General features: G+C 44.1%; 2 protein-coding genes across 3 annotated transcripts in view; one reads left to right on the top strand and one right to left on the bottom strand.

Moving 5' to 3' along the window:
* The window catches only part of LOC124556839 (serine protease inhibitor 2-like), a 32,001-nt gene extending 30,417 nt beyond the window's left edge, over positions 1–1,584 (top strand). The window contains exon 7 of the mRNA XM_047130856.1: positions 784–1,584. Coding sequence (XP_046986812.1) covers positions 784–1,181 — 398 coding nt within the window. The 3' untranslated portion in view covers positions 1,182–1,584. The remainder of the gene's footprint in view (positions 1–783) is intronic.
* Positions 1–17,518, bottom strand: part of LOC124556838 (constitutive coactivator of peroxisome proliferator-activated receptor gamma-like) — a 721,776-nt gene that overhangs the window by 161,898 nt on the left and 542,360 nt on the right. The gene's annotated exons all lie outside the window — the stretch shown is intronic.

Below are 17,518 nucleotides of genomic sequence, written 5' to 3'. Positions count from 1 at the left end.
TAATGAGGTTTCTGGGCTACTTCAGATCGTAAGGGAAAATAGCACTTACTCCATTATGCCTTGGTCTAAGCAGCCCAATTATACATGGCCTCCTCCTCTGGCGAGGGAATCCTCCAGTCTGCACTACTTGTGTACAGAACTAAGTACGCCACACTCTAAATGTTTTAGATTCAGAAAACAGGGCAGAGGCTAGTTCACCAGCTGGTGTATGATGTTTCGGTAGACGATAATACGAATGTGGGACAATACTCTGAAATGTCTTGTTTGCTCCCTTAGTTAATGGGGATAATATTTTGTTACCCGGGTGGCTACCTTATCCTTTCCTTTTTTAAATTTGATCAGTTCGCCACATTTTCTGAGTTTATAATTTCAGCCTTCATTCTACAGACCAATTAGGTTTTTAATATCACATTTTAACAATCTCGGTGTGACTGTTTTACAATCCGCGTGGCTGGGTATGACTGGATATATGAATGTGAGTCTTCTAACAGTTCACATTTGACCAGTTATTGACACAGCATCAGTGAACACATTATTTTTAACAATATAAGTTTACTTCAGTCAAATGTTCGACAGTCACTCAGTTGAAACCGGTACAGCCACAGAAGAATTTGAGTGACTGAAATAAACTTATTCTCCTACAGAGTACATGACACTGATTTTCTATCCTAATTTTTAGCAAGTCAGATTGCACTTACATGAGTTTCCCAGCTTGACAAGGAATTGACAAATCGTAAAGATTAGGTAACCAAACACATTTAAAAAACGTGTCTTCTGTTACAGGTATCGAGGTCATTGATCGAATCGGAGTCAGAGAGGTGACATTCAACGCTACACATCCATTTCTTTTCTTTATTGAAGACGAGACGACTGGTACAGTAATATTCGTAGGAAAAGTTGTGGAACCATCGACTGACAAAACGCCACAGAAAACCACGATTTCTGTTCGACAAGGAGAATTCCACGGTGACAAGAAGAAAGACGGTTCCAAAGGTGTTCAACAGTCTCACGTGTCTCAAACTGAAAAGGAAGGACCTTACCCTGTGGAAATGCCAGATTTTGACATCACATCTCAAACAATCGATAAAGGTGGACAGCAGAAAAAGCGGGTGTACTATATTTTATCCCAAAGTGCGTTCCATTACCTGATTCAATTTTTACCACAGAAGCTTCCGCAATAGTGAACGAAGAAAGTTTCCCCCCTTGATGTCAATACTTTTTACTCGCTAGTCTTTACCAATGCGTCTGCTATACTCATGTTCATAACATATGACTGTGAGAAGACGTGTGTGTGTGTGTGTGTGTGTGTGTGTGTGTGTGTGTGTGTGTGTGTGTGTGTGTGTGTGTGTGTGTGTGTGTAAGAACCAACCAACAGATTTGCAAATTATTAATACAAAAGTCGCTGTCAAAAGAACAATATTTTATTGGTATGTAATGTGGAACAACATGCGAGTGTTTTTTATAATGTTAAACTATATTTAAGAGCTGCAAAGCTAAAACAGAAAGAAAGATGTTGGTTTTATTTATTTATGTCTTGTTAAACTAAAATTTAACTTTTAATTAAAGAAATTTGTAATAAGCGTTTTTCACAACTGTTTTCATCTCGGTATAAATAGCAAAATTTTTTGTCTGTGCCTAAGGTACACCTTGCCTCAACCTAACATTTTAAACAGATTATGCATACAAACAGACGCAAGCTATAAACCACCAACCTAAAAATCATTGACTTTAAAGTAATGTTCAGTGGGTTTGGAGAGGAACAAGGAAACATCCTAGACAGTGCTTGCTGGCTTCCTTTAAAAAGTTGTTGCAGGCACAGGCAACACTCTGCAAATATAAAAGAGGAACATATATTCTAAAAATGATGTGACATCGTTCTTAGCACCACGTTTCGTCCCAAAAATTTCATCGCTTACGTTATATGTGATGTGCTTCTTTTGTATCTTGTATTTCTTACAAACGACGTCACCTTCTCTCAAGACACTACTCACAGCGCTCACCAATCATCCTGAGAGTTTCGCTCTCCATACCTTGGATATTAGGAGCATCAGTCTCACTTCACCGTCAAAACCCCTAAAGACAAGTGCTATCAATCTATCATACGAGTCTCAGATCCTATGGTTACATGCATGTCAAAGATCTGCAGGGCTTTTCAGTGGATCGCAGAAAGGCACGACACTATCAGCTGCACAAGTCCGTAACATTTCCCCTTAAATCATTCCATAACTACAGCGAAACACGAATAGAAACACAAAAACTCTATTTACAGTAACATCACTGGATTCTATATTCGCTCAACAAGTTTGTGCCACGTTTAGAAACGCCACCCATCAATCACTGGAAGAGCGATTATAGCTTATAGCGCTTCGTCCCTCTTCAGTGGTCAGGAATACTGAGTTCTTATATCTCTCCCTGTGGTAGAAACCCTTGGTATTATCCTCCAAACCACTGTCTTCTAACACTATTTGTGCTGACTTAGCTGTCCGACCTGCACTCACGAAAGGGTAGAAAGAGAACGAGGGCTATTTGCTAGTGTGGGTTGCATAAATTCAGGGGCAAACTTACTGTTATGCTAACTGATTTAGTACTCCTGTGGATAATACATCCTGAGAAACCTCTCCCCGACCTTCTCCTCCCTTCCCTCACCCCCCCCCCCCTGGGAAAAGGAAATTGTTCAGTTCTGAGCCACTTGCGCCCCCCCCCCCTCCTGGGAAATCCCCCCGCATTCCCCCCCCCCCCCACCACCACCACCACCACCACCACCACCACCACCACGACCACCACCACATGCATTGGTCACATTGGCACCTGCGTACACAACTCCGGCCATTCCAGACGCTCAGAGGCCGGAGAGACTCACTGACAGCCAAGCAGTTAACCGATCAATTTACGTGGGGAATAATCGTCCAGTGCAAACACTTCTCATATTGAATCTTCTCATGCAGCACACACGTCAACTATCTCCGCTCGACAAGCATACTAGCTAGTTAAGTATTCAGCCATCCAGAGGACCCGCCACTGGGACTTGTTCTTTTAGCTGTCGGCAAGTGTCGATAGGTTGAAGCATTCTTCGTAACTAACCAGTCGTCATAGGTTAAGCTGTGGCTTCTGGTCGACCGCTGGCTGCAAACACTTCGAAACAAGCAGATGTGGATTAGATGCAAGTTCTAACTGCAACTCCCCAGTTCAAAAATCCACTTTACCAAATCCGAGACAGGGATGTTGCTGTCCATATACGTCGAATTTCTCATGTGAGATTTAGATCCCTCCCATTTACAGGAGTCATTTTCAAAGACAGAAAAACTCAGATAACGTGTTTTCACAGCGCTAAAGTAAAGTTTCCTTGGGAAATACTGTACAACAGTATGGCATAGGGTACACTTCATGTAAGTATTCTCTCATCAGATAAAACTATTTGTACTTATCTGTTACGTCCTGCATCACAGGACAGGCAACTCATTTGACTCATGACAAAGTGCTAAGAGCATGCTCTACTTCTGTCATAGGATGTCTCCTCACATTTGCACTGTCTCCAAGTAACCAAATCCTTCATCTCCTAAGATAGCAGCACAGGGAGTTGTAAATACCAGGTTTCTACTATGTATCACTTTATAAATTCGGTAATATAGCTGAGTTTGTTACGATGATCATCTCTCCCTGTGGGAAATTGAAATTTCGTTAAGATCTCGCCGCAACGATAAAACGCCTGACAACTGCTCCGACTCGTGGATCATATCTGTGGTACTCTATCCCTTGCTTCCACCAGTAAATCATTGTCAAACTGATTAACTAAACTGGCCATGAGTCACTTCGCATGGTAATTTTTTTTGTTGCAGTCGTATTACGCTTCCCAGGTAGATCAAATGAGAATCCCTGGAGGGTTGACGATATTTCTTTCGAGGAATACTATTGATAAAACTTACAGAACCGACATTTGAAGCTGACTGCAGAATGTTTCTTCTGCTGCCAACATTTTACATAAGGATCACGAAGGTAAGATAGGAGAAATGAGGCTCATGTGGAGACATGTAGCTGACCCTTTTCCCTCGCTCTACCTGCGAGGAGAAGAGGAAAGGAAATGACTAGTAGTGGTATAGGGAACCCACCGCCACACACCGCATGATGGCTAGCGAAGTAGGCATATAGATGTAAATGTAACCTTAGTCTACCTATTAAGACGTGACTCGCTGCATTTATAACCACACATATCATGGAAGAATGTTCTCTTAATTATCGAGAAAATGAAGGAACTTCTGCCACTGATTGTCTCATGGTAAAAATGTTCATATTAGCCCCTATCTTTATCGTTGCAGTCACTTCACGTGACGTATGTGAGAGGTTGTAATATGGTCGCCCACAACACTTAGATGTCAGAGTATCGCTAACCTGCCGTACTCTTACGAATCTTGCAGTCTTTTATATATAGGATTTGAATCCACCTGTTTTCGACGAGCAAGTGATGTGCCCTGCCAAGTCAGAGATCCCTATTAATTCTCTGGAAATACCACTATTTTCTGACAACACTGTTCCACTTGTTTGAAGGCTGCCGGATCCACCTGTCATTGACTAGGTAGACCCATCACAACTAGAAAAATAGCATACTCAATGCAAAGGAGGAAATGCACGACCATGCAGAGTATATGCGGACAAATACATTCAGAAGCATAACACCTACAATTCATCAATATCGAATGACTAAATATCCTCCTGTACATGTCCTAATCTCCTTTATTACAGTCTTATGATTACTTTGCCAGAAATACGACAGTGTAATGGTGTCAGAGACTTTTGACAGCTCACTCTCTCTCGCGCGCGCTACGATTTTACCGCATCTCTGATCTGATGCATCCCAAAAAAATACCATGTGTGTGTTGACATCGAGTATATGTGGTGATCCCTTTAAATATTCATGTAGTGGTCCACTGGCGCAGGTGGCCAGTTACTGAAGTCGCTTCCACAGTGCTGTGTAAAGTTTCGTCGCCTGTATTGTAGGAAGACCATATCCCACAGACACAGACTATCAATCACAAGATAGGTTCCTGAGTTATTTCATAAGCAGTTTGTGTGTGTGTGTGTGTGTGTGTGTGTGTGTGTGTTGCTCCCACAACACACACAACGATTGAAATAAGATAGAGGCGGTATTTCGTATTGACAACAGCGTAGAAGACATTGAAACTGGTAGTCTGCAGCATTGTGAAGCGTTTCCAAACAGCTCTCTGAAGGTGATGACTTCTACATTTAAACTCATGTTCCACAATGATGGGGTAGCAGATGTCTTGGTGTTCCACTTTCAAACAAACCAACAGTGTTGATTCCTCATATTTGCGGGTACATACTACACCCAGTTATGATTACTGTTTCGGTGTCCTAAGTGGTGGTCATCATGACCTCCAAATCTTAGGCATCTGTCTTTCTCATTTTTATGGCTTACAATGCATACCTGCATGTTGAACAAGGAGACTTTCTGCATGATGTAAACCCACAGAGCACAGATAGTATGCACCATCAATTGTAACACCAGTGGAAGTATGGAATGATATCATACACCCAGTTAAGCATGTAGGTACCATCATTCATCCACATTTTTGTCGTATTTACCTCAATTTTAGGTATTTTCATCAATTTTCATAATTTCATCACGTTTTCCGTAATTTAAACGCATATTACCCAAATACTTGAGTTCCAAACCATCACTCTCGACGACTTGTATCAACAAAAAGGCAGATCCCGCTGATCGCGTGATGCTCTCAGCCAGTGACATTGCAGCATGATTCTCAATTCATGTATCACTGCTAAACCACCCATCCATTACTCTGAGAGTGCTAAATACATGTGGACATATCATGAGTGCTGTAGGGGGAGGGGAGAGGAGGATGGGTATCTCGCAGAGAGGAGTGGCAGAAGGCGACATGTGCTGGCTAGGAAAAACATCAATGGAGAGGGGGTAGTTACTTGATCAATTTATTAGTGTAATTAATTTCATACGAAAAGTGTCCTCATTCCCACTTTACCCTAGTACTTCTCTACTGCCTTCATTCTCTTGCCACCTGTGCACATACTCATCCTCAGCCTTGTTTTCTAAGTCGTCCTGTCATCTCCAGTGTCTTTGCCTACCACCCGGAACAATCGCCCGCTCCAGCCGGAGTGGCCGAGCGGTTCTAGGCGCTTCAGTCTGGAACCGCGCGACCGCTACGTTCACAGGTTCGAATCCTGCTTCGGGCATGGATGTGTGTGATGTCCTTATGTTAGTTGGGTTTAAGTAGTTCTAAGTTCTAGGGGACTGATGACCTCAGATGTTAAGTCCCGTAGTGCTCAGAGCCATTTGAACAATCGCCTGCTTCCCAATCCTCATTGTAAAACATCATGACTGGCTGTGTTGGAGTGTGATTCTTCAATTTATTTTTGTAATTAATGATGAAATACTACATGAGTGAGTGGCCGAATGTTGGTGTCGAATGGGAACAATATTTTGGCCATCAACTGTTGTTTTTAGGACCTTCTTTTAAACGGGTGCTTGTCTCTACTACCCCACCCCTCCCTCCCTCTTCCCTTCTCATCCTCCAACCAGCCATTCTTCCCGCTGTCACTGGCAGCACCCCTGTTGTTGCTCTGCTTGCTCCCAAAGTACTTTCATTGTGAATATCTCGTACCTCTACATAAGCAGACAAAGTGCAGGTTCCCAGGCCCTCATAAGGATCCAATAGTTGAAGATATGTGCCAGTTTAATCCATGATCTGGACATAACAGGTTTATCTCAAGGTCATTGATATGGACTTCTGGTATCAGGTTACACACACGGCAGAATTGGTTCTGGACTTGGTAGCAGCAGGTTCAATCGACACGCTAGTCAACCATAACACACCTGGAACAATTCGTTTGTATCAGCCATAGTTTTGACTGCATAATAAGGCTAGTTTCCCAGTCTTGGCTCTGTATTAACTCACACGTCAACAACTGGCAGCGATGACTGCAGCGGCGCACGTTCAAGTACCGCTGTTCAGCAGCTCCAAGCACTTACACCTGAGGCCACTAACTACAGGCGAAAAATATGGAAATTATCAAAAATTCAGTAAAATCCGGATACGTCATGGGCAAACAGGTCTCAAATGAGAGTATAGCCAAAATTTTTTGTGATATCAAAAAGATCAAAGTGCCTGGCGATGCCTCTTGGATACTTCCCTGTATACAAGAGTGAGCGGATTATTGGAAAAAAATCTGACTCCAAACTGACAGAGATCGACGCTAAAGATTGAGAGAAAGACCTTTAAACTCCTTGAAAAATAAAAAATATGAGCATTTTGTTATTCATACAGAATGGGGAGTAGACATGGTGTCACACATATAACTGGAAATAAAATCAGTAAAGAGGGTTGGGTTGTTTGGGGAAGGAGACCAGACAGCGAGGTCATCGGTCTCACCGGATTAGGGAAGGATGGGGAAGGAAGTCGGCCGTGCCCTTTGAAAGGAACCATCCCGCCATTTGCCTGGAGCGATTTGGGGAAATCACGGAAAACCTAACTCAGGATGGCCGGACGCGGGATTGAACCGTCGTCCTCCCGAATGCGAGTCCAGTGTCTAACCACTGCGCCACCTCGCTCGGTCAGTAGAGAGGGGACAACACGCTTTTAATAGTGGAACGGTGGAGAATTCTAGAAAGAAATGCTGGCAATTAGACATTGTCGTACTCCCACTAGCTCAGTGTGTGAGTGAGAAACCGGTAACATCATGAAATCGAGAAACGTTTGCAGATAGAGAATAAAAAGGAGCTCTGTGAACAACATGGATAGCATAATTTTTACCTCTATCACTTACACTAGCTCCTAATAATACTGGTAGTTGGTGTTTGTCTATTTTTTAAACCCATTTATTGTACGTTTGACTTTTTTTTTTTCAATTGTCTCTGGCGACATCAGTTGTGGGAAATTTACTGCACTCGTCAAATAGGACACTGACTGTTTTAGAGGAGAGTAAATGCACATTGGTGGTGGGTGGTTGCGGTCAGTGTATTAGGTAGTCAGAGCAGAATCACAAGGGTCGCCTTCTCTGAGTGGTCAGCGCGACAGACTGTCAATCCTAAGGGCCCTGGTTCGAGTCCCGGCTGCGTCGGAGATTTTCTCCGCTCAGGGACTGGGTGTTGTGTTGTCCTAATCATCATTATTTCATACCCGTCGACGCGCAAGTCGCCGAAGTGGCGTCAAATCGAAAGACTTGAACCAGGCGAGCGGTCTACCCGACGGGAGGCCCTCGCCACACGCCATTATTATTATTATTATTATTATTATTATTATTATTACTGGAAAGTGCTGCCGCCATGGCCATAGTGGCGGTGGGTTAGTAACGTGTGGGTTACTACACTTCTCCTTTCCTTAGGGGGGGAGGGGGGAGCGCCCAGGTACTGTCTCCATTGTGATGCTCTGATGGTTGACTTGATCATGGTGTTGGATGTGCTCATCCCGGGTATGAATTCCCTGTTTTACTTACTATTCGCCCTATTTCCACAGTTTTCCTATTTTATAATTGGAGACACTAGAGTTGGGTAGTATAGGGAGAGGTCGTAGGCTGTGTCAATTTGTTTATAGCAAATTACCTAAAGTCACGTCACTTGTGTTCTACTTGTTAATAACTATTTAGTATTACGTGTCACCAGCAGAGACCATACTCAGGTAGACACATAAGTACAATTTTTACCTGTTTTTCGCCGGCCGGTGTGGCCGTGCGGTTCTAGGCGCTTCAGTCTGGAACCGCGTGACCGCTACTGTCGCAGGTTCGAATCCTGCCTCGGGCATGGATGCGTGTGATGTCCTTAGGTTAGTTATGTTTAATTAGTTCTAAGTTCTAGGCGACTGATGACCTCAGAAGTTAAGTCGCATAGTGCTCAGAGCCCTTGAACCATTTTTTTACCTGTTTTCCCATATTTTACACCAATTTTAAGTATTTTCAACCATTTCCGTATTTTCCACAGTTTTACATTTTACATATTTTGTCCAATAACGCAAGATCCACCCCGCTGTCCCAGACGTCGCAACGACGTCATGATGCTCTCAGGTAATCACAATGCACTATGTAAATTTGGAAATTTGTGGTAAGGTCTTATGGGACCAAACTGCTGAGGTCATCGGTCCCTAATCTTACACACTACTTAATGTAACTTGAACTAACTTACGCTAAGGAAGACACACACACCCATGCCCGAGAGAGGACTTGAACCTCTAACGGGGGGAGCCGCGCGGATCGTGAAAAGACGCATCAGACAGCGCGGCTACCCCGCGCGGCCACAACGCATTATGTGACCGAATTATGGCTCAAATGGCTCTGAGCACTATGGGACTCAACTGCTGTGGTCGTAAGTCCCCTAGAACTTAGAACTACTTAAACCCAACTAACCTAAGGACAGCACACAACACCCAGCCATCACGAGGCAGAGAAAATCCCTGACCCCGCCGGGAATCGAACCCGGGAACCCGGGCGTGGGAAGCGAGAACGCTACCGCACGACCACGAGATGCGGGCTGACCGAATTAGATATCACTGCTACTGAAGCACATCTTCCCAACTCGATCTTTTATATCTGGGGAACCAAAATGGGCATCTAAGGGATAATGTGTACGCTGTGTCTATTTGCGAATAAAAAAATACGTTAGTCGAGGCTTGTTTGTTAGTAACAAATTAACATTTCATGGCACCAGCAGACGCCACACCCAGACAGATAAATAATTACTCTCATTATCCCATAATTTTACACATTTTTGTGTGTAAACGTCAACATCGCGTCGCGTCGCGTCACGTCGACGCATCCCGTCAAGTCGACGTCATGATGGTCTCAGCATTTTCCCGATTTATGTCATTTTCCCGATTTATGTATCATTGCTAAGCCATCACTCCATCACTAGCGAGTGTGAGACGTCACAGTGTTAGAAATAAACACATTGGTAGAAATTATGACGTCATAGAGAATTCTCTATGCACTACCGATTTCTAACCAAAGATAGATAAATAGAGAAACACCCACTACATTACTAGATTATGTGACATCATAGTAAAATTCCGATGCCTCCATCCACAGATACCGTATTTGTATCACAGCGCTACAAAATACGCACATGGAGATAGAGTCGACCAGTAACTGAAACCAACTCAGCGAAAATCATGTCGCCTGCAGATTAGATCGCCTCTCAGAATCCTACGTGTGGGTGTGTTGCCAAGAACGCTTGGAGGATTGTTGCCGAGACACTACCCAGCAATGGTCGATAAAGTTGCGGTATAATGCTTTCCAGCCTGTTGGGGTGACATTGTTGCTATATCACTTACGGCCGAGGTATCTCCCGCTTGCGATAATAACGGCAAAAAGATCCCGGAACCTCGGTAGAAACATCAATGACTTGTACAAATATACACACAGATTACGGGGAAATCACCCCTGCAATCGGTGGAAAATACCGATACGGTATAGAACTTCTCGTGCAGTCGCGGCAACCAGGTTGTGAACGGGAGACCACATATCTTCCTAACACAACGCCAGACCATCTACCCAGGCGTGGCAGAGAAATTTAAACAATAGGGATCTGTAATCGTCTCCGAAGCGAGCGACCTAGTGGCTGTACACAAGATACTCAGTCATTGAAGGAGGAGGCATCCTGCCACAGCAAAACCTGACGTAACTTGTTGACGCCTTCGCAGAAATACGCAGCTAACAGTTTAAGCGCCATGCACATACCTCCCCACTCCCCTTTCTCTCTAGACCGATCAGAAACACACTCCCCTTCTGCGCTCACCCATCAGCTTTTAAAACTTGAGCGGACGACACCGTTTGCAGCCAGGTAGCACTCCCAGGTGGAATGATGACACGTAATTACGATGTCTAAACAAAATAAACACTGCAATATTCTTAGCATGAGCAAGATTACTATAAGTCCTGTATATTAACCACGGGCAAATCAGCGTATTGTCATCGCTATTAACGTAATTTCGACTGATGCATTGAATTCCAAAGACACACACTGGACATCTAGCACACTGGAGTGTTACTACGAAAACTTATTTGTGCGAGTATCCGCTAAACGTGAGCAGGACAGGTGCAACTGGCATATCCTCTCACTACAGGTGAAAAACCGGGTATATCGAGAAAAAAATTAGCGACAAAATACAATCCTAGGACCACTTCGACGATGCACTGGACACTAGTATTTCCAGACATGTAACTGTCGCAATATTAATATGCGACGTCGCGGAAATAATCCAAAGTATACACAACCTCGCCTACACAATCGAGACTAGGCAATGGCCACAGCGCAGTAAAAATAACCTCTTCCCACATATAGAGTCATAGACTCACAGAGGTCACGATGCATATCCCACTATACGAAAAAAATGCGACCTTCGAGATAAATCGCCGTTTGTCGACAGCGTGTTCTCCAAAGAAAACTTATCGTGCAAAAAATGGTTTGAATGGCTCTGAGCACTATGGGACTCAACTTCTGAGGTCATTAGTCCCCTAGAACTCAGAACTAGTTAAACCTAACTAACCTAAGGACATCACACACATCCATGCCCGAGGCAGGATTCGAACCTGCGACCGTAGTGGTCTAGCGGTTCCAGACTGCAGCGCCTAGAACCGCACGGCCACATCGGCCGGCACTTATCGTGCACCTCGTGATTCAAAAATGCGAAAATCACACGCATAATGACAGATGGAAAAACGGTTTGCACGTACCTGGTAACAGTCAATCAGTATCATATTTATGACGAGAAGATGTGCGTCTCTGTCGACCCAGGATCGGAATACTCGGGCGTGCAACACTTCTCTCGCTATTCCCAAGGTCCACAATGGGTCAACATTGTGCGAACACTGGCTGACAGAAAGCGTGCGAAGCGGCCTAAGAAAACCTAATAAAGGGACCGATGGCCCTTGTAGTCTGATCCCTTCAATCCCACAAACCAACCAAAAGCTAATAAATGGTGGAGATCCCCGACTCGTGAATCCGTTCAGTTAACGGACAGAAAGTTCCTATCCACTCGCCCGGATCTGAGCGTCCGAAGACTGTGCCCGCATTGCAACCGTTAAAACGAAACAAGATCCGAATTGCACCCACAAACTGAGAACGACGCCTCTCTAATGGCCACAGGCCATTCTGATAACGTTACCAACATGCAACTGACGAACACGAAACAGGCAGGGGAAGCTGTCTAAAGAAAAACGTTCTAATATTATTTTGTTACACGTTGTAAGTTGCTGGATTTAGCCAAATAGGCTTATTAATATAAAAAGCATTATTTAGCAACAAAAACACCCCATATTTGTACTGTCTACAATAATATGATCAGGTGTTGAACTTTCAGCTCCTACGACGAATCCACCTCTCATACATCGTTAGAGCTCTGATGACGTCCAGTCTACGCTATGGTCGTCAGATGACGAATCGCAGATCATATAATGTTGGGTCTAATACTTTTGGGGGAGGAGGGGGGTAGCAGATTTTACCTTCACAGTGAGATTTTATTAAACCGACTGTACTTGTGTTATGTTTGGCAACGGGAACCTATAAAAATGCGTTCTGGAAGTATACGCAGTGTTAAATTACGATCGATGTATCACAAGACAGACTTGCACACTGTATCCTACGAAAGAGGAAAAAGGAAGCTATGAGCAACCATGTGCTTTATAAGTTGCTGGCCACACTCTGTAGCACTGACTTTGACTGCCTGTGGAAATATTATAACACAATCCTTACTAAGTGGAAGATTTATCCAAAAACTAATAACATAATGCTGGGACTTGTTACTGGTACACTATGTGATCACAAGTATCCGGACACCTGGGTGAAAATGACTTACAAGTTCGTGGCACCCAACATCGGTAATGCAGGAATTCAATATGGTGTTGGCCCACCCTTAGCCTTGATGACAGCTTTTAGTCTCGCAGGCATATGTTCAGTCAGGTGCTGGAACGTTTCTTGGGGAATGGGAGCCCATTCTTCACGGAGTGCTGCACTCTGGACAGGTACTGATGTCGGTCGGTGAGGCCTGGCACTAAGTCGGAGTTCCAAAACACCCCAAAGGTGTTCGATAGGATTCAGGTCAGGACTCTGTGCAGGCCAGTCAATTACAGGGATGTTATTGTTGTGTAACCACTCCGCCACAGGCCGTGCATTATGAACAGGTGCTCGATCGTGTTGAAAGATGCAATCGCCATCTCCGAATTGCTCTTAAACAGTGAGACGCAAGAAGGTGCTTAAAACATCTGTGTAGGCTTGTGCTGTGATAGAGCAACGGAAAACAAAAAGGGGTGCAAGCCTCCTCCATGGAAAACACGACCACCGCCTTCAAATTTTACTGTTGGCACTACACACGCTTATATATGACTTTCACTGGGCTCTCTCCATACCCACACCCTGCCATCGGATCGCCACATTGTGTGCCGTGATTCGTCACTCCACACAACGTTTTTCCACTGTTCAATCGTGGAATGTTTACGCTCCTTACTCCACGCGAGGCTCCGTTTGGCATTTACTGGCGTGATGTATGGCTTATGAGCAGCCGCTCGACCATGAAATTAAAGTTTTCTCACATCCCGCCGAACTGTCATAGTACTTGCACTGGACCCTGATGCAGTTTGGAAATCCCGTGTGATGGTCTTGATAGAGGTATGGCTATTATACATTACGACCCTCTTCAACTGTCGGCGGTCTCTGTCAGTCAACAGACGAAATCAGCCTGTACGCTTTTGTGCTGTACATGTCCCTTCACGTTTCCACTTCACTATCACATCGGAAACAGTGGACCTAGGGGTGTTTAGGAGTGTGGAAATCTCGCGTACAGACGTATTACGCAAGTGACACCCAATCACCTGACCACGTTCAAAGTCCGTGAGTTCCGTGGAGCGCCCCACTCTGCTCTCTCACGAGGTCTAATGACTACTGAGGTCGCTGATATGGAGTACCTGGCAGTAGATGGCAGCACAATGCACCTAATATGAAAAACGGATGTTTTGGGGGGGTATCCAGATACTTTTGATCACATAGTTTAGGTTTCAATCAACACGCTAGTATTACGTGAGCTGACATTCGACAACACATTTTTTTTTTCGTGAAAATAATATTGAGAACCGTCATTCACAGTCAACGTGACACAAGGCAAAATATAACTTGTAGAGATTGACGTTTTCGTGCCGGCCGGGGTGGCCGTGCGGTTCTAGGCGCTTCAGTCTGGAACCGCGCGACCGCTACGGTCGCAGGTTCGAATCCTGCCTTGGGCATGGGTGTGTGTGATGTCCTTAGGTTAGTTAGGTTTAAGTAGTTCTAAGTCTAGGGGACTGATGACCTCAGATGTTAAGTCCCATTGTGCTCAGAGCCATTTGAACCATTTTGACGTTTTGCTCTTTGTAGCTCTGTTTTTGTGAACGGCACAAGGTATCATACTGTGTGTGTGTGTGTGTGTGTGTGTGTGTGTGTGTGTGTGTGTGTCTTGCGAAGCGAGACGTCATGGTCACATTATCCCATTAGAAGCAATATTCGGCCTGGTGATAGGATAGGCTCTAAAAGAAACATAATGAATCTGTGTGTATTATTTAGAAATGTACGTATGTAAGCTCAGGACTGTCAGTAAACTAGGCTTCTATGGAAGTAGTTGTTGCGATAGTTATAGCCCACTTCCATCAACCCAAGTGGTTAGTGTCTCAGACTGTCAATCAAATCTCGTATTTTATCGTACACACAACGAAAATCGCAAACATGTTATGTATGTGATAAATAATTATTGATTCGAAGACCAACCGCAGGTAACACCATACTGATATTGGCACTGTATAGTGGGACGATGACACATTTGGAAAGATGATGTTTCTACCATCCGTAGCTTCAGGGGCATAAGAAAGCTAGTCTTCCAGTCTTGATTCTGTGGGAAGTAACGTGAGCAGATGAGATGATTTCAATTATCCGGCTGAGTAACACTGAATTTCACAATCAGATTGGCTGTCGTTATCGCTCTTTTGTGTAATTGGGTTCCACGTTAAAATTATAGGCATACAGTGAATAATTTTATAAATCATTTTTGCTATAGGCGAACAGTGAATAGCTATATAAACCAGTACTGTCTTTCTTTCTAGTATAGTTTTGAAGTATTACATCCTGCCATTACGGAATAATCCACTTAAACTACAGTCTTCCACAGCATGTACACACCCAGCCAAAAAACTATAACACTTATGTACTTGAATTTTAGGAGCCATGACATGAAAAGACGTCATGATCCATACCATCTTATCCAGTATTACCCATCAACTAGACCAGTTGCAGAACGTAAGCATTTGCTTCAGCGGACGTTGTCACTGTCAATAAAATTCTTCATGATTGTTGACCGCATTGTCAATATATAAAATTGCCCGACGTTTCGGCCACAGTGACAAATGGCCTTCCTCAGTGCTTTGTGCTGAGATAACTCACTAAGACCTGAGGAAGGACATTTGAAACAGTGGCCGAAACGTCGCACAGTTTCAGATAGTGATAATGCTGGCAACAGCCCAGAAGAATTTTACTGACACGTTGCAGAATGCTCTTAGGGATATAGAGACGATCATTTTAATAGACCTGCTCAACAAACAAGGTTTACTGTATATACCAGGAACACATAATTTATTCTATGTCACCACCTGCAAGACAGCCAGTCTCTGTAGAGATGCGTAGTCGTTCTTTACATTTTCAGACTTCCTCAGATTTCTCCATACTGATTTGTTTACGTCGAATAGACAGTAACCCGGATGTGCAACATAAAATGCTACCAAGGTATCGACCGTAATATAACTGTCAGTACCCCGTTTGGTACTTTGTGAAACCCTTTATCAATCCGGGTTGTTTAGGAGAGACGGACTTCCATCACATCTACATTAATTCTTTGCACGTCAGTCTATTTTGCTAATTGTTTATGTCTGTCGATTTGCTATTATTAGGTAGACCAACCATTGTAATGCATATTTCCACGCTAAATAATTAAAACTATAGGGATACAGTTCTATAACCAATTACTGCACTGCCTAGGTGTCATCTCTGTTTGCGCCACGTAATATTGTTCTTAACAAATCGAACTCAAGTGACGTAATTTGTTTTAAACAAACAGTCACATCCTCTCCATATGCTGTCCAGCTCCAGAGTAATCCCCCACACCCTGGTCTCTTATTTGTAAAAGATGAAGATGAAGATGGTGAAGGGTGGAAAAGGTGGGGGTGCTTGAGCGTCAATGGTCCAGACGGGAGATGGGGTAGGACAGGGAGGGGGAGAGGCGGTTGCCGCCTTTTTATTTCACACGCTACAATTGCCTGGGTGATTCCCCTAAGTGATCTTGATCAATTCCCGGTGGTTCCCCGGGGCAGAGGGAGTGGGGGAACCAAGGAGCCCAAGTATGTAACCTTACACCGTGTGTGTAACATGACATCGGATGTGATGAGATCGTTATCTTAATCCGTACCCACCCCGCTATCCTGCTTGCGTAGGGAGGCAGGCGCATATCTCCTCGCTGACCCTGGCTGGGCTGATGCACGGGCAGCGACTTTCGCATGGCACTGCTGGGCTGGCATCCTTGCTGTGCAATCCACTGTGTTTGTTACTGTAACCCACATGTCGCCACACTTGCGGCAACCGACCCACGGCTATTAACGTTCTATGGCACTTCCATGCTACTTTTCTTTACTTTTGTAAAAGACTAATAATTTCCTGACCAAAGACTGGGTCACAGCACTACACTGCCCTTCCCTACGGAGAAGTCCCAATCCCTTGGATCGTACCCAGGCTTAGAACAGTTTGTAATTACTTCTGCCCTTAATCCGTAAAACTAGTACCCCAAATCTGTTATCCTTAACCAGTACGCAAATTACTGTGTTCATTGTTGAATCCATAAATCTATCTTTCATCTCTTGCCTGTCGTAACCAGTCGATGGGAACTTCGATTAGCCCTGATTCGGCCTTCCGCATGGCTCGTCAAATACATGTGCGCTAGGCAGAGAAAAATCAGAATCACCATGGCGCTTGGAACTGCAATGCTCAGAGTCACAGTTACTTGACCCTTACCGATCCAGTACTGTTCCACATGCTGCAACAGTTCTTCTGCAGTGATCCACCCCTCCTGAGCTGCTATAATTTGGCTTAATGAATGATACTGGCTAGGTTCCCAGGTATTGTTAAGGAAGGTATGGTTTTGTTTGGACAACATCTCTAAAGCTTTGTCTGGCCAGTACAGCTGTAGCTGTGCCACATTTAGTGGGGTAACATCCATCACAGTAGCGGACAAATGATGCTAGGGTCCCAAAATATTACACATAGTCCCACTGATCAACAATTCATTGCTTCGTAATTCCAAACGTCTCGTCCCCATCAGTTTCCCCTGCTCATAGCAGCTAGTAACTGTCACCTTGTTATTGTTCACCAACTATATCCTATGCAAACCTGCTTGCTGAAAATACACTTCCAGTTCGATCACTACTTATTGACAAGGACATCCCTCTGTTTTACTCTTGAAGAATTGTATGATGCATG

The sequence above is a fragment of the Schistocerca americana genome, chromosome X, assembly GCF_021461395.2.
Source record: "Schistocerca americana isolate TAMUIC-IGC-003095 chromosome X, iqSchAmer2.1, whole genome shotgun sequence".
In the NCBI taxonomy this organism is placed as follows: domain Eukaryota; kingdom Metazoa; phylum Arthropoda; class Insecta; order Orthoptera; family Acrididae; genus Schistocerca; species Schistocerca americana.
Note: the sequence above shows the minus strand (reverse complement) of the source record. Positions and strands in the feature narration are given on the sequence as shown.